Source organism: Lynx canadensis, chromosome E2 (assembly GCF_007474595.2).
Source record: "Lynx canadensis isolate LIC74 chromosome E2, mLynCan4.pri.v2, whole genome shotgun sequence".
NCBI lineage: Eukaryota > Metazoa > Chordata > Mammalia > Carnivora > Felidae > Lynx > Lynx canadensis.
Window position 1 is genome coordinate 18492331 of NC_044317.1, and position 16859 is coordinate 18509189.

Sequence of the window (16859 nt, forward strand, 5' to 3'; positions counted from 1 at the left end):
CCCTCTCCCTGCTCTTTCTCTCTCTCTCAAAAATAATAAATAAATAAACCTAAAAAATAATAAGGAATTCTAGGGTTGATAAGGCGTAGAAATCCACACAACACCCCAGTTTTACAGACATTCAGCAACTTAATTCAACAAGTATTTATTGAGCCCTTGCTACTGGCAGGTGCTGGTCTGGGCTCTGGTAAAGATCAAAGGGCCTTGAGATGAAGAGTCATGTTAATGCAGAGGGACTCAGCTCTGGACATTCAGCCCCCAAGCTCTACCCTGAACAATAAGCTTTTCCATAGCCACAGAGCTGTAAATGTAAGACACATCATCACCATGATGCTCTGGGCTGGGCAGATGTGTCTGGGGCCCAGTCTGCCTATCAGCCCACCCCTCTCCTCCAGCTCTGGGATGAAACATACAAAGCTCTTAAGCCCTTGGCCAGATAACAGATTCTATCCCCACCCCCATGCACACACTCCAGGTCACTCACTTCCAGGGAAGAGCAGGGACTTAGCAAAAACCAGGGGAAAGTAGGGCACAGCAGGAGGATAGTAATCCCTCTGATGGCTGGCCATCACAGTTGGGCCCCTGCTCCTAGCCACCAATCAACAGTGGCTTTGAGAAGACTTTTGGGATTTGGATCCCCAGCATCATCCTGCCCAAAGTGTGCCCAGGCTAGGTAAAGGGGCTGCCCCAAATGACATATCCTCCTGCTGAGGTCGTTCTTGGTCCAAGCTCTTATTGATATAACACTTTCTATGCTAGGCTTAGAGATTCTTTCATTCCACACACTTCTACAAGTGCAGCCTTTATACCCAGCCCAAAAGTGGGTGCTAGAGACATAAAGAATGAAGAATTCTGACCCAGACCCAAATAGTAGCAAGTCACTGTTATCAGTATTGAGACAGAAGACAGCCGGGGAGCTGTGTGGATCTGCAGGAGGCTTCTGATTCAGCTTGGAGTCAGGGTTATGAAGGAGGTGATACTGAACAAGAAAAGGAGTTCACCAGGAGGATATGGGGAAGGGTATTCTGAGTTCAGAGAATAAATGTACAAAGACCCAAGGGAATAAAAGGCTGGCATTTCCTTCTGGAAAATTCTGGTCAAAGGGGGGCAGTTGTGGGAGGAGTTTTCTCCTGATTTTTCCCCTTCAAGTCATGTGAGAAGATGGGTAATGACTGGTTGGGAGATAGAAGTGGAGATAAAAGTACAGGTGAATGAAGCACAGAAGTCAAGGTAGGGCAGAGATTGCTGATTGAGGTATCTGAGCTAACTGGAATGGGAAGGTGTTTGGGAAGTATGGATGAAGTAGGGCTCCTACATGTGAGGATGGAAGTCTCTGGAGGCACCTATCACCCTGGAGCCAAACAATGGTTCAATTAGGCCCGATTCTGTCCTGGGAACAATAGCTCCCCGGCATGGGATCTAGTGTATACCTAGTCTGCCAAGCTCTAAATGCCAACCCTGATTCCTTTGGGCCCCTCTTGTAAAGCCCTGTCCAATTCAGCCCCACCCATTCTGACCTCTTCTATCACCCTCATCACATGCCTTCCCTGAAGGCTCCCCTGATGTCAAGGACTAGGTAGGCAGATCACTGCTCCATGCTCAGGTAGAAGGGAGTTGCAGGAGTGGACTGAAGCAACTGTGGGCAGAGCTGGTTTATGCAGGGCCTCACAGAATGAGGGCCTCATAGAATGAAAAAGAGCTTAACATCAGAATCAGTTCTCAATTTTTAAAAATGGCAAATAAGGCAGAGGGAGTGTGAGCAGAAGTCAGTGAGTTCACGGCACTGCCCACACAAGTCATGCGGTGGTGGTGGAAGAGTGACCGAGAGAGGGTCTCACCCTCTCTGAGGACTCCTCCTTCCCTCAGGATTCTGCCCATGCAGATTCTTGCTCTTCGCCAGAGTGGACAGGGGCTCCTCACACGCATGCTCATTCCATGCTTCCAGAAAGTCTTCTGGGATTGTTGACTTCACAATGCATACCTCTTCTCAAAGAACAAGCTTGAGTAGAGTCCAGAGGAATCCTCATTATGACCGCAGTTTCTGCAGCTCCAGGTCACCTCAGGGACTTGAATACAGACCCCAACAGGGACTCCCCACTTTCTGGAACAGGCTCCCCTCAAGTAGATCAGGACCCCGGAGAGGGAGAGGACAGAGCATTTAATCTGTCTTGAAGGCTAAGGTGGTAGTTAGCAGAGGGAGGATGAGGTGGTGGCATGGCAGGAATCTGGAGGCTGGAATGTGGGGATGGGGGTGGACTGGCTTGAGGAGCTTGGGGGTGAGGTGGTACACTCCACGCTCTCACCTTGCCTGTAAAGGCCAGGATATGAAGGGCAGGCAGGGGTAGGAATGCCAGCCTGGGAGAACAGAGGAAGGCTGTGCATTCCGGTAGATTTCAGGTCACCACCAGAGCTCTTGGAACCTGCACACAATGGAAAGCTTTGCACAGCCAGCCCTGGGAAATGAGTGTCTGTAAGTAGAAAGATTGAGTCCCCTGTGGCAGCCATGGGCCCCACCCATCCAGTCCTGGGGATCAGCTTCTGGAGGCCTCCGCCCCAGCCAAGCAGGCTATAGCCAGAAGAAAGGAAGGAGCTTAGTACAAATATAAATGCCTTTAATGAAAGCCAAGGGCACTCTGCAGAGCCCCAGCAGCAGCCACCAGAGCAGGGTAGGAGGCAGGGGTGCCGCTACTCCACTAGACTGGCTAGGCCAGAGGCCCTAGGAGGCAGGCAAGTGCCAGAGCAGCTGCCAGCAGTGGGGGTGCAGGGGCTGGGCTATGTGCAGACCCTGTTGCCTGCAGTGTCTCCTGGTTGGTCTCAGGGCCCTTGCCATGCTCCCTAATGCGCACAGGGGTGCCACACAGAGCATGCAAGTTATCTGGGTGTGGGGCGCGGCGAGCTTCTTGCTGTAGTGACTCCCACACGGCGGCAGCCTCCTCCGGACAGCGCAATAGGACTCGGGAGGCACAGATGTGGAAGTCATTCCAAGACCTGTTAAAGGCTTGGGGTTAGGGTAATTAGGTGGGGCAAAGAGACTTTTCTAATGGGAAGGAAAAGGTTCAGGCCCCAAGGGCCTGGTGGTGGGGGTCTGGTGATCAGGTGGCTGTCGTCACACCTACCCTTACCTGCAGACAGTCTCCAGTTCGCCTCCCAGGCCCATGCTGTCCCCCAAGCGGATGAGACATTCAGCAAAGCCCTGGTATATGGTGTCACAGCCCCCTGGGCCTGTTGCAGCTGCTGCCAGAGGAGATACAAGGACTAGGGGTGGGGGTGGAGAATGGTTGATAGCATGAGTCGCCTGGCTCCACTTCCCCACTAAGCCCCCAGGGGCTTGTTTACCTGAGTATGCTCTGGGGACGTGACTCAGCGTGAAACAGAGGCACCCAAGAGAACCAAGGGGCATGTCTGGTGATCACCTGCATTGACCGCCCCCCTTTAGATGCAATGGGGACAGGATACGTAGAGAGGGGGAAGAAGGTGTCCCATCCCAAGCGGCTGACTCTTCCTCTGAGCTTCTAGGGCTGCAGGCCAGGTGAGGATGTTCCAAATGCAGGAGTCAGGACACAGAGAAGAGGGGCAGAGTCCAGGGCTATTGGGCTTCCTGAACTGTCCTGCAGCCTAGATAAGCTTCGCCTGGCCTTCCCACCCCATCCCCAAAGACAGGTGTTTTCAGCCAGGTAGAACAGGATACAGGGGTCAGGATCTAGGTGAGACCCTAACAGAGGACCTCAGGGGTCCCACAGCTGGTCTAAGAGTCCCATCACAGCCTATGTCTCCATTTATCGGAAAGGGGACTGTGGAATTTCAGGGTCCTTTCCCCACGACTAGGCCTCAGTTCATGCCCATTTTGCATCCTGAAACCACTGGAACACGTTATTTCTTTGCTGGAGCCCTTGCACCTCCTCTCCAGCCTGGTTCTCAGCACTCAAGGCTGTGCCTCTGCTCCCACACACCCTATACCCAGACTGGGGAGAGTGTGCCGCCCTGTTGCCAAGCTGGGTCTGGCACTCCCGCACTCACCAAGTGGTAGCAGCAGCAGCAACAGCCCCAGCACACCGGATGGTCGGGGCAGTCGCTGGCGGTGGTGACAGGAGGAGTAGCTGCGCATCATCCCCGTCTGGGAGCCTAGTGCCTGAGCTAGCAGCTTGGAAGCGCAGCCCTTCGGCCCAGCCTCCGGAAGAAGGGCCTGTGATTGGATGGGAGTCGGGGGCGGGGCCCAAAGCCAGCTGGCGGCCCCACCCCAGTAGGGAGATAGGCAAAGGCGGGTAGGGACCAAAGAGAGAAGAGCTGGGGACACAGGCATTGCAGAGCCGACCCCAGGGCCCTCTCTCAGAGATGGAGAGGTGTTTCTGGGAAGAAAGTTGCGCAGATGAGGGTGGGTGTCCAGGCACCTGGGTTAGCCTAGCCAGAACTCCACACAGGGAGGAGACGGAAGAGAGAACAGAGGCCCTTATCAAAGTTACACCAAATGCACACACATGCTCCATTTTATTCCAAAAGCATTTAATTGAATTTCTCAACATTTTTCAAAAACAAAAAGATCCAAATCGGAGGTAAAAAGGAATATGGAAAATTCAACTCAAGTGGTGTCACGATCTCAGGGGTCATGCTCCAGGCATGGCAGAACCCAAGAAGGCACAATACCCACCCTGGGCCCAGCCAAAACCTGCTGGCTACCACAACCTGTAGACCACATCCAGTGCTCTCCCCTCAAACACCCCAGAGGTGGGAGCCTAAGCAGGTAAAAGGACAGACACTAGCCTAAGCCTGTGTGCTGGCCTTCAGTGCCTCCCCACCCCTGGGCAAGGCAGGCTTAGCTAAGGGAGGCTAGGGGTTACAAGGCCGTGCAGCATGAGGCTGAGACGCCGGGCCACTTTGCCAAGTGAGTTGTGCGGCTCAGCCTGCAGGAACTGAAAGAGCTTCTGGCGCACCTGGGCCATGACGGAGCCCATGTGGTCCCGAGTGATGGGGTCACTGTGGTCCAGGTGCATCACAGCCTCTTCCAGGTAGCTGTGGTGGAAGAAAGGGACAAGATACAGGTGGGTTCCAGCAAATGGGAGTGCCCCCTAGTGGCACTGAGGCCCAGAGGGATGGCTGACGGCGGGGGGGGGGGGGTGGGGGGGGGTGGGAGCGGGAGGGTCCTCAAAGCCTGAGATGGGTGGGAACAGAGGTGGAGAAAATTAGGAAGCAGAGTCAGGCAGACGTCTCTGCTTTGAACTGCTCCCCCACCTTCACCCCAGCCTGTCTCCTGACCTGAGTCCACTCACCTGAGCTTGAGGTCAGTTCGAGTACCAAGGTCAGAGGCCAGCTGCTGGATGAGAGAAAGGAGCACAGGCTGGGAGAGTGGGCAGGGTGGCTGCCCAAAAACCTGCCCTGGGTCCACAGTTTCACACACATACAGCACCAGGTTCAGGTCAGCAGCCGTCAGGGCCTAGGGTAAGAACAGTATTTATAGGTAATGTCAGAATGGAATACCTACTTGTCTGGCTGTGTGGCCAGGGAAATAATGACCAGGGTAGGGTACCGAGGGCTCCAGAGGGGGATGTTCAGGGGCCCAAAGACAGTAATATAGGGGTGTGTTGTTACTTTAAGAGATCAGGAGAGGTTTCCTAAGAAGGGTGGTCATGAAGCAAGGTAGACTGAGGTAAAAAGACCCTGGAACCAGGCAGAGAAGTAGGGGGAAATGGCCAGAAAGGCCAAAGAGAACCAAGAACAGCCTGTTAGGGTCAGACTACCCAGAGCCTGACAGGTAGAGTATTGTGTGTGGGCCTTGTCAGGAAACACCTAACCCCTACCTGGACCTAATGCTTGGCGTACCTGCTGGAAGGCCTGATTGAGGTGGCCCTGCTGCAGCAGCTGTAGAATATGGGCTTGCTGGGCCTGGCAGTCGAGGTGGGCAGCGGGGACAGGTGTGCCAGCTGCTGAACGCATGGCCTGCATGATGCTAGACGTGACGGCGGCCTGTTGCTCCTTAAGTGCTACACTCACCTCACCTTTAACGATGCGCTGTACCTGTGCTAAAATTGACTCCTGCAGGCTGCAAAGGGAAGTGAGGGAGATGAGGTAGATAGATAAGAAGTCCCGTCTGGCACTTTCAAAACACACCACCTTGCCCAGCACCCTGCCCACACACCTGCCCACAGCCACGTGCAGCTGGTGCTGCACCTCAGCCCGAACGCTGCTGGATACAGTGGCTGCCATCTGCTCAGTGGCACCCTGCAGTGTGCTGACCAGGCCTCGCAGCTGGGCCAACACGGGCTCCCGTGCTTCCTGTTCTCGTGCCTTCCGGCTCTTCATGTGGCTCTCTAGCTGCTGCAAGTCTGAGAGGTCACCATAGGGGCCATGAGAGGGATAGTGGGAGAGAGGGGGCCAGCCCCTCCCACCTTGAAGCATATGACCCCACTCACATTCTTGCGTGCCCAGTCGGAAGCTATCATTGATCTGCTGGAACATGGCCTGGCAGCTCTTCTCAAAGGCTGGCAGTACCACGCTCTGGAAGGCTTCACGGTAGGCAGCCTGCATTGGCCCCTGTAATGTGTCTGCAGCTGCTCGGGCAATGGCATCTGTCAAGTTCTGGGGGAAGAGGGAAGGCTGAGTTGAAAGGCTGAGCCCAAGTTGGCCTGACCTGGCCCACCAACCACCAACCTGTCATCTGGGGCCCTACAGCACCTTGGACTTTAGTAGCTTGGAGATATTCTCTTTCATGCTACCCTCCACAGCTGTGAGCTTGGTGGCCACTGAATTGCTCAGTTGGCCTGCCACTGGCTCCAAACTCCTGGAGACACCTGGGGCAGGGTGAGGAGGAATAGGTAGAGCCATGAAAGGCAGCTTGACAGATAGGAAGCCCCACTCCCACCTGGCCCACCCAGAGTCTCCACACAAAACTCACATGGAGGCACCGTCTTCTTGATCTCATCCCGTATGCTGCGCTCTAGCCGACCAGCTATAGCTGAAGACAGTGCCTGGGACAGCTGTTGCGTCAGCTGCTCCTGCAGCTGCCCACCCCGCTGCTGCCCCTCAGCCAGTGCCCGCTCCAGCCGCCGCTCTGCGTTGTAGCTAAGGAATAGGCCTGAAGCGGGTCCCACATCCCTTCCTGGGGCCAAGAATGCTGCTGCTTCAACCGACCCCTGTGCCATGCCACAACCCATAAGGATACGGTCTTGCTCATGCCGTGACTCTAGGGCGCGTTCTACGTGGCCCGTGACTGTGCTCTGCAAGCCTTCAAGTTGGGTGCAAAGACGCTGCAGCAATTCTTCCTGGCTGTGCCGCAGCTCTGCCAGCTCTCTCTGCTGTTGCCAAATTAGTGCTGGCCAGTCGTCAGGAGGTTCTGCCACCTGCCAAAAGCACTGACAATCAGGTGATGCCGCCCCATACATTCTCACCCACCAGACCAGGGAATGGCCCAGAGCCCTTCCCACCCTCACATGGAGGATTCTCAGAAATGGAAAAGGTGTTACTTCACTTACCTGGTGCTCCATGAGCCGGGATCCTACGGCCGAATCCCTGCCATGGGCAAGAAGTACCTCAGGCTACGTCAGGCATGGCAGCCTGGGGACCACCCCTCTCCCTGGCCCCAGGACCCCACCCCCTACCCGTCATCTTTCTTGCCCTTTCTCTTAAGCTTGGGTGAGGCTCGAGGAGATCCCTTGGTCTTCCAGTCCTTGGCTGGCAGCCGTGGAGTGGGAACTTTGGTGCCAAAGCCCCCTGCAGCAGAGGCAAGGCTGGCCACTTCATCATCATGGTCACTGTAGGAAGGGGAAAGAGAAAGATAAGCACCTACCCACTTGCTGGCTCTCCCTATGAGAGGAACAGTGTAGGGTGGCACCTACCTTTGCTCAGCACTGGCATCCTGGCTATCATGTTGCTGCAGGAGGTGATAAGGTGGTCGATGGAAGGCCAGGCTCTTGTGCTTCTCCTGGAGGCCATTCCTGGGACTGAAGGAACAGGCCGACTCAACAGTGCATGACTCTATCTGAAACCCCTACCACCAGCACACTTTGTCCTGCCAGGCTCCTCACCTCTCTGCCAGGCTGCTGCAGGTCTCACGAGTAATGTCTGGTGCCGTAGGCCAGACCTGATTGTCAGGGGCTGTGGCTTCCTGGGTCAAGGCTGCCTCCAAAAGGGAAGGGGTACTATGCCGATCCCCATCCCCAGGGCCTCCATCCAGGCCAAGCTGAGAGCCAAGCTCAGACGCTGGCCGGGGCCGTGGGGACAGCAGGTGTAGCGCTGAGGCAGCCGAGGCCATACTATCTGGTTCAAGACCCTCAGGAGCAGAGGAGACAAAACCACGGGAGAGGGCCTCAGATGCAATCTCAGGGATGTCCTGGGACAGGGCAGTGGAAGCTGAGGAGATAACATCAGGGGAGCGGGTACGGCTAGGGGAAGCCTGGGGTAGCCCCAGGGGCTCCACTTCCTGCAGCTCCAGTGATAGTGCAGAAGCAGCAGTAGGCACCTGAGGTAGAGCAAAGATGGGACTTAGGTGCTGGGACATGGGGATGGGAGAGCACAGAGATGAGGCCCTGACGTTTGTAGAGATGAGACACTGCAGTGGGGGATGCAGATCAAAAATCCCACAGCCCAGGAGGGGAGGAGGTAGGAAAATAGGCTATGGGAGGTAGAAATATAGGATATAGGTTGAGAAGTTGCCCTCCAGGGAACAGGGAAGGCTGGAATGACCTCAGGGAAAGGCCTCAGGTGCTATGGGAGTAGAGTGCCACCAAGCTTCCCACAACCAGATACCTGCCACCCTGCACTTCATACACACTCCTACACACACACCTGTCCAGGTGCTTTGGGAGTCAGTTTGTCAGCTGGACCTGGGAGCAGGCTAGGCAAGAGGCTACGCGGGCTTGCCTGCAGGCTGCTGCTGCTGCTTATTGTCAAACTGCCATCCAGCTGCAACTTGGGGCTCAAAGTCAGCTCCTCGGGTGGCCTGGTGGCAGGAAGGCTAAGGTATAGCAGCCAGAGTTTGGTATCACCTGGCACCAGCCCCTGCCATCCCCCAAGCCTGAGCCTCGCTTCACCTGGGCAGGGAGGGGTCCACAGCTGAGGTACTGCTCATGGCAGACACAGCTGTAAGAGAGGAGGAGCTGGAGCTGGAGCTGCTGCTGCTGCTGTTGCTGTTGCTGGGGGAGGCAGCAATCTGGGGAGAGGCAGGGGATCAGCACTATATGGCCTGCAGGTGGGACATTCCCGGGTCCCCTTGCCCTGAGCCCCACACTCCTCCACCAGCATACCTGCTGCAGGGAGGTGGTAGGTGTCATGAAGGCGTCAGGTGTCATCAGCTTGGGCTTGGTCTCACTGCTCAGACTGAGGAAGTCAGCAGGTGCAGGTAGCTCCACTATGCGTCGGAGGTCAGGCTGGGAGCCTTGGGTAGCTGACCCCAGGCCCTCAGAGCCCAGTTCGGGCCGAGACTCTCCAAATGCTGTGGGGAAAGCTGCCACTTGAGTCAGATCTCAGAACCTGGTCAGTCTAACCTGCTTCCCTCTTACTCCTCACTCACCGAAGTCCTCATGGGCAGTGTGGGTGGGGAGCGGGGCCACCACATCAGGGTTCAGCTGCGGCTGGAAGCGGATCTGTACGTCTTGCAATGCCCTATAGGCAGAGAAGAGATTAGGAGAGGACTCAAAGGGACCAGAGCAGTAGGGTGGGGAGGGGCACAGACAGGGCACAGGTGAGACTTCCCAACGTACTCACTTAGTATGCACACAGAAGAGTTTGATGAGCACACCAGCTGCAGACTCCACGGCACCAGCTCCGTGGGTTCCATCTATAAAGACAGTGTGGGCAACTAAGCCTGGCCCTCTCTGACTCCACACTTCCCTACATACATATACCCTGACCCTGACCAGCTCACCAGCCCCTAGGTTGTCATTCTCTTCCTCAGCAGGTAGCACTTCAGTGTGCCGCAGCCGGCAGCGACTCACAACCTGGATACCGAAGCTCAGCACAGGATGGGTGAGCAGGAACTCAGAGATGGAGCTGAAGCAGGCACGGCCCTCCTCCTGGTTCTGCAGCAGCTCCATCACGTAGAGGACCTGCACAGAGAGTAAACTCACAGCTGAGCCCAGTGGCTGTGAGGGTTGTGGATGTGCCCAACACCCCTGCTGCCCTGAAGATACCGGCTCTGCCCAGGGTGCCCCACTATAGGTTACCTTCCGTTGCACATCGCTGAGAATAAGGTATTCAGCTGAGAGGTCCAGACAAACCTTGAGGCTGGGGGGCACACTCACTGAGCTAAAGATATCTGGGGAGAAACTGAGGGGCCGGGGAGGCAGGATTAATGAGACAGAGAGTGGAAATAACCCACATCCATAACTCTGCTGCCCCTAGCCAGCCTCTGCTTACCGAATTGTCTGCAGACAGGTCCAGGACACTGTGCACCACATCTTTAGCTCTCGATTCTGGTCAGCGCCAGTAATAAGGAACCTCCAGAAAGGGACTCTGCAAAGCACCAAGGCATCGAATAGCTGGCTGGGCCCCCTACTGGAGAATTAAGGTCCAGCCCACTACCCACCTGCCTGCCCACTCACTCACTCAGGGTCCTGTTTCTTATGGTTGTCACAGAACAGGAGGCAGGAAAGGGACCTCCCATCATGAGGCTTCCATTCGTGCAGACACCTGCAAGAAGGCAGATGATGGGCCTGAGTGAATGATCTGGTCCTCACCTTGGCGGGGGAGGGGTGTCTGGATCCCTCAGGCTCTGCCTTACCTTGGTTCATCCTGCCCCTCAATGTAGATCTGCCAGAACTTGACAAAGCCATCATGGCTTGCAGTAGCCAGGACAGTCCCATCGGGTGAGAGGGCCCCTTCACTTAGACACTGGGAAGAACCCAAAGAGCCTTGCTTTGCCACCTGCCTAGTGGTGGGAGCAAGCCCTTTTCAGGTGAGGATGGTAGTGAGCTGAGCTGACCCACAGTGGGTGCGTACGTTTTTATGAAAGACCGATTAAATGGATGACTGTACAGAAGATCAGACCCCTAGGCTGAAGCCAGGTTAGGCAGGCATTCCATAGGTAAGGGTCACTTTGTGTTCAGAGTTCCCAAGGGCAGAGTGCCAGTAAAGCTGCCTGGGCAGGTGTGTTCAGGGAACAGATGAGGAACATAAGGAAAGTGGGGAGAGCAAGGAGGCAGTCAGTTGCAGGCTTACCGTGCTATGGCCTTTGACCACGATGAAGCCTTGCTTGATCTGGCTGACACGCACAGGCCAGGTGCTGTGGTTGGAGCGGAGCATGTCCAGGTCCCACACCTCAGCCTGCAGGGTACAAGATGAGTGTTCAGCCCATGCCCACACCATGGACGCTCTGTCCCCACCTCTCCCCTCATGCATGGTTCCCTCACCCGGTCCTCATGCAACAGGGCCACCGTTGGGCTGCCCTCCTCACAGCAGTCCTCACTCTCCTCAGGAATGAAGGGGCACCAGATGATCCTACGGAAGTGGTTCAGTGGTGTACCCTCTGGCTGCTGGATGTGGACCAAGATCTCTTCTCTGAGCGGGGTGTTAAGGGCTAAACAGGTGGATGATGAGGTGTGTCTGGTAGCCCCAGTCCCACCTGCCTTTCTTCAGTCCCCCATCCCACCCCAGGGAAAGGATACTGAATTTTGCCATTAACTAGAGCCAAGCGCCACACAAACAGGTTGCCTGCCTCATCTAGGCAGGCCAGCTGTGAGGAATTCAGGTGTGCAAAGGCCAGATCAGCCACGCTGCCTGTGAAGCCCTTGAGCAGGGTCCGCTCCGAAGTGCTTACACTGATCACCCGCACCATCGCTGAGCCATTGTTGGCGGCTGGAATCAGAAGAGCAGTAGGCCACTGAGTAAGGTCCAGGCAGTGGCAGAGAAGCCCTGCCCTTGCCTGCCTCATTGTCACTACCAGTCTCAAGCTCAGTTTTCCCAATTGGCTCCCCAAGGCCTGTCTGAGGTGGGGGCAGCACAGATAAGCCTTCTACTGTACCCTAAAGGCTGAGTGGGCTGAATGGCCTCACAGTGGATTTGCATCTCTGAGGCTTCTAGCAGAACAGCTCCCTCCTCTCCCCTGCCCCTACTCACCCCGAATGGCATAGGCCAAGAAGGAGTTGGACACAGCAATCAGGTTGCCGTAGTAGTATTTCTGCTCCCAGTCATACTTGGCCACAGGCTGGATTTTCACCTGAGAAATAAGGGTGAGGAAGGTTGTGGAGGCTGAGGGCTAGGTTAATTCTGCCAGAGCCCAGTTGGTCCCCAGCATCCCTGGGGACAGAAGATGCCCTATGTGTGAGCCCAGCCACACATTCACAACTCTTGAGGCCAGATTCCCACAGAGATTGGCAGCTAACCCTGGCTTTCTGAGACTGAGGCACAGTACCTGTCAAGTTGGTTCCCATAGGAATTGGCAACATGGGTTAGGGGAGGGAAAGGCTGAACATGTCCCCATCCACCATACATGCCACAACATCCTGGCACCCACCTTGTTGCTGCCCCGTGCCTTGCTTGAGATGCTAGAGTCACTGCTGGCCACAATCTCCACCTCCTTGGCCAAAATCCCAATGCACGTAGAGCTGTCATCTCCTGAGAGGCAGCTATGGGAAGGGATGAACAAGCTTGACTCCTGTTCCTACAAAGTCTCAATGGGCATGGTCGGGAGGGGGAGAGAATACAACCACTCTAGTAAAGGTGTCAAGTCCCAGGTGCTCAGCTATGCCTAGTCTACTGGTCCCCAAACCCACAGTTCCCTTTGCTCACCTCCCTCCTTGGTAATGGGCCTATTTCCATGCTAAAATGGAAGCTCAAACTTCAGATCCAGGCCAAGCTCTTTAGCTTGTCCTTTCCTCTCACTCTAGCACAAATATAACATGATTAAGTGCATCATCCCAAAGACCCAGCACCACCACTGCCATTTCCCAGACACTCACATGACCTGCTTTTCCTGAAGATTAATAGGTGGCATGGCCCGGACACCAGACTTGTTTGTTGAAGTACCATCACCTGAGCAGAGGGGGTCTGGGACCAGAAGCCCATTGAGATCTCCATTGTAGGCATTAGATGGCCGCTGGCTCTCTGCACTGGGACCTGGGGATAGAAACGGCTGCTCTGAAGGTTGTTCCACCTGCTCACTGGCCTCTCCTCCTGTAGAATTTCATTCAAGAACCATGAGGTGCTCTAGGAACATTGCACTGAGGGAGCCATGTCAGTGGGGAGGAGGGCCCTTGGTTCATCTTTTGTTCCATAAACTCTGATAGTTAACTCAGTCTCTGCCAGGACCAAGGATGTGCATGGGGCTCTTCTACCTGAAGGAGGAGTAAAGCTATCAAGAATCTGGTGAAGTCAATTAATACTCAGGCTCAGGTCGGCACAGAGGGGCTCTGCGTACTTGAGGGAAGGCATGGGAAGGGTCAGGACAGACTTCACAGAGGAGATGCCATCACAGCCTGTGTGGCTGGAACACACAAACAGGAAAGATGGAGGGAAAACAAGCTACAGAGGTCTCAGGTATGAATCTTGGGTGCTTAAATTCTCCCTGTAGCAATGAGAGCCACAGAAGAGTGAGAGTGTGTGTGTGTGTCTCTGTCTCTCTCTCTCTATATATATACACATATACATATATGCATACACACACATATATCTTTTTTTTTTTTTTTTTTGAGAGGGAGAGTGAAAGAGCACGTGTGTGCACATGAGCAGGGGAGGGGTGGAGGGGGAGAGAGAGAATCCCAAATAGGATCTACGCTGAGAGGACAAGGAGCTCAATCCCACTACTATGGGATCATGACCTGAGTTGAAATCAAGATTCAGAAGCACAATCGACTGAGCCATCCAGGTGCCCCTAGAGAGCCACAAAAGAGTTTTAAATGGGAAGGTGACATGGTCTGCTATGGCCAAAAGACTGACTGCTTTAAGTCAGCATGTAGCATAGTTGAGAATCCAAGTAAGAGATACTAGGTCCTAGACCAAGATAGTGGTAGAAGATAGACAAGCAAGATGGACTCCTAACACATGAAAGGACATCAATAAGGAAGTAAGAAAGAAAGGAACCTCCCCCTCACAGAAATGGCTCAGAAGACGAACCACCTTGGGCATGTAAACTCAGAAAGAATGGACATGAAGGAGTTGGGACAAAGTAAAGAGAAACTGTAGTTGGGAAAGACAGCATTTCAGTTGTTTGCCATTGGCTGTTTCAAGCACCCTCACAGGCTCAGACACCACCCTAAAACTCCCAGGTGACAAAGAGACTAGGGCTCCACATTGAAAAACATGGTAAGTTTCTAGTCACAAGACAGTATGGAGTTTGACATGGTGTTCCGTTGAGAGGAGACCAACAAGAGCTACTTGGAAAACTGGGCAATCAGGTACCAATCAACAAATAAGGAATTAAGTGGAAAGCCTGCAGGCCACTTCACTTGGATCAGAGCCACGTCAGCTGTTCAGGGAGAGGCTGGCCACTCTTCCTCCCAGGCAGGCTACCATGAAGACAAACAAGCTACAAAATACTGGCCACATCAGACTCTACCAAAGCTTTGTGCAGTCTAGTCTGCACAGAGGGGATGAGCAGGAGAGGTCCAAGCCAAGCTCACAAGTAAAGGGAGCACACATTCCAGGTCTGGGATGAAATGCTTAGTGGTTTCAGGCAGCAGATGGATTTTCCTCAGGGGGCAAGGGGCAGCTAAACCCACCCAGGGTGAGCACCAGTGCCTGCTTCCAAAAGCAGCCAGTTTGGGCCTCCCAGCAGGTTTAAGAACAGGGTCCCAGGAAACACCAATTCTCAGCTGTGGTCACTGCATACCCACACCACCATCACCAGCCAATCTTTCAACCACTACAACTTTTCACAGGTTCCTGAATCTGCCAGGAAACTTTGGTGCCTTCACACATGCTATTTGTTCTTTGCAGAATGCCATTCTTGACACTCAATCACCTGTTCATATTATAACACCTAACCTAAACACTGTCTTCGGTCTCAGATCTGTTCTCAGGCACTCTCCAGCCCCAACCCCATCTACCATATCTCCATCACAGTACCAAAATACTCCTTTTTTTCAATGACAATTCCATGATGTTACAACCTCATTAGCTCTCCATGTTCTCAAGGCTCCTTGAGGGCAGGAGCAGCTCTATCACTACAAGCCCAAGTAAAGTTTAAGTAAATAGAAATAAACTAGGGTTTGCAAATGTTTGTAGCCTAATCCAATCAGTGTCATGCAATCTGTGATTTGCTTTAATCCCAGAAAGGACACGGAATTGGGGCTGGTCATCTTTCTCCTGAAAATCAGTTTTAGAACAGCAGACCTGGAGTCTGTATTCCAGAGTGAACGGTAAATTGCAGAGGGGGACCAGTGGCTCCTCAGCCCAGCGCCTAGGTCTAGACCCAGAACTCCGCACACCGAGGCCAGACCAGGCCTCAGAACTATGGCACAAGGATAGGGAACCTGAGCTAGTCCCAGTAACACTACAGACCTTGGGGCCAGGACACGAACCGAGCCCTGCGGATTCAGAGAAGGAGTCTCACCTTCAGCAGAGACGCTGAAGGACGCGAGGCAGAACGGCCCGGCTCGGGAATGGGAAGGGATTTGCACCCTTGACGGGCACGGTCAGCAATTTACCGCTCCAACCCCCGTCTTGCCTCACCAGCCAGGAGGATGCGGAATTGGTCCTGAGAGACCTGTGAGCCCTGAGGACGGCCCAGACCCGCGCCGCCCTTATGCCCGCTCGCCGAGAGCCCACCCCCGGTGTACTGGCTCACCCCCCGCGGGCCGGTCCAGCTTGAGGATGTCCCGCAGGTGCTGCGTGGCGTCCTCGATGTCGATGCTCGCGCAGGAGGAGGCCATGGGCCCAGGCGCAGGCGCCTTGTCCACGCCGCGTTCGTTTCGCTACCTCCGCGCAGAGTGCAGCCGCGCACAGCCCTGCCAGGACCAGACAGCAAGACACCGGTCACTAAACTCGATCCACCCGCCACCCGCAAACCGCCGCCCGCGCCGCGTCCCTGTGCCCCACCAGCACCACCAACCGCCTCCACTTCCGGCCCGCCAGAGCCCTGGCTCCCGGAACCTGCGCAGGGTGAAGAAGAAAGGTTCCGGGCTGGGGGCGGAAGCTTCACCCTTCTCGGACCCTTTGGTCAACGGGTGAGGCAAATCAACCTTCTTCAGGGCTGAGGCAGAGCAAATATCTATGTACTGGACTGCCCAAATCCCTGTGCACCTTGGGACATCCCGTCCAGTTTATGTCCATTACCAGAACATGAACTCATTGAGTCCAGAACTGGATCAACTTAGCCACCCAGGTTAGTCCCTCAGATCCCATCCAGGAAAAAGGTGAATTGGTAGGCTTCCCCTTTGCGAAATGGGGCAGGGCGACCCAAGGCCTCAGGGGGATTGTAAACCCAGGAATTGTAAGGGGAAGATACTCAAATCACAAACATCGCATTGTTACTTAATATCCCCCAGCATCCCCTGCCCGCCCAGGCCTGACAACCTCAGGCAGGAAGAAAGAAACCAGAGTTTACAAACACCTCTTTATTGCAGAAATTTCAGGCACAGGTACATGGAAGAAGCTGTATTGCAGATTTTATACAGGGTGGTTTAAGAGGCAGCAGGCATCTACCTCTCTCCGGACCCCCATTCCCCAAACACATAGCATCCTAAATCAGTCCCACTGAAATCTCCTAAGTGTGGTCTTCTAAACACAATTCATCATCCAACCCTCTACCGAGGGTAGCCAGACAACTTGTGGGGGGTCTGAGGAAGTCCTTGGCCTCCATCCATAGTGCAGGGGGAAAGGGGAGTACAGGTCAGGCTTAACTGTGGAGCCCTCACCAATCTTAAAACCCCTAGCAGGGCACCAGCCCAAGACTTGGGTTTGGTTCTAGCTTTTGGTTGCGATCTTGCCACCAGACT

The 16859-nt window shown here is 54.5% G+C and overlaps 2 protein-coding genes across 5 annotated transcripts; both read right to left on the reverse strand.

The window, feature by feature from the left end:
* Window positions 1–2616: 2616 nt before the first annotated feature.
* NRN1L (neuritin 1 like) lies at window positions 2617–4299 on the reverse strand. Its single transcript, XM_030298677.1, has 3 exons — window positions 4018–4299; window positions 3123–3255; window positions 2617–2988 (listed from the first exon to the last, which is right to left on the reverse strand). Exons 1-3 carry the CDS (start codon window positions 4106–4108, stop codon window positions 2703–2705), a joined length of 510 nt encoding a protein of 169 aa, XP_030154537.1. The 5' UTR covers window positions 4109–4299; the 3' UTR covers window positions 2617–2702.
* Window positions 4300–4479: 180 nt separating this feature from the next.
* On the reverse strand, window positions 4480–15991 carry EDC4 (enhancer of mRNA decapping 4). 4 transcript variants are annotated; one of them, XM_030298676.2, is made up of 29 exons: window positions 15710–15991; window positions 12885–13041; window positions 12440–12551; window positions 12043–12142; window positions 11592–11781; window positions 11337–11484; window positions 11146–11250; window positions 10709–10818; window positions 10534–10617; window positions 10345–10440; window positions 10152–10254; window positions 9854–10034; window positions 9694–9766; window positions 9500–9591; window positions 9234–9421; window positions 9021–9139; window positions 8776–8929; window positions 8016–8449; window positions 7827–7931; window positions 7590–7742; window positions 7464–7500; window positions 7154–7331; window positions 6887–7042; window positions 6667–6782; window positions 6405–6570; window positions 6131–6317; window positions 5815–6034; window positions 5265–5428; window positions 4480–5007 (listed from the first exon to the last, which is right to left on the reverse strand). In XM_030298676.2, exons 1-29 carry the CDS (start codon window positions 15792–15794, stop codon window positions 4815–4817), a joined length of 4206 nt encoding a protein of 1401 aa, XP_030154536.1. In that variant the 5' UTR covers window positions 15795–15991; the 3' UTR covers window positions 4480–4814. The 4 variants fall into 4 exon arrangements, with proteins under 4 accessions (XP_030154536.1, XP_030154534.1, XP_030154535.1 ...); XM_030298674.1 differs by having other exon boundaries at window positions 8776–8944; window positions 15710–15974; XM_030298675.1 differs by having other exon boundaries at window positions 9234–9433; window positions 15710–15974.
* Window positions 15992–16859: the final 868 nt, after the last annotated feature.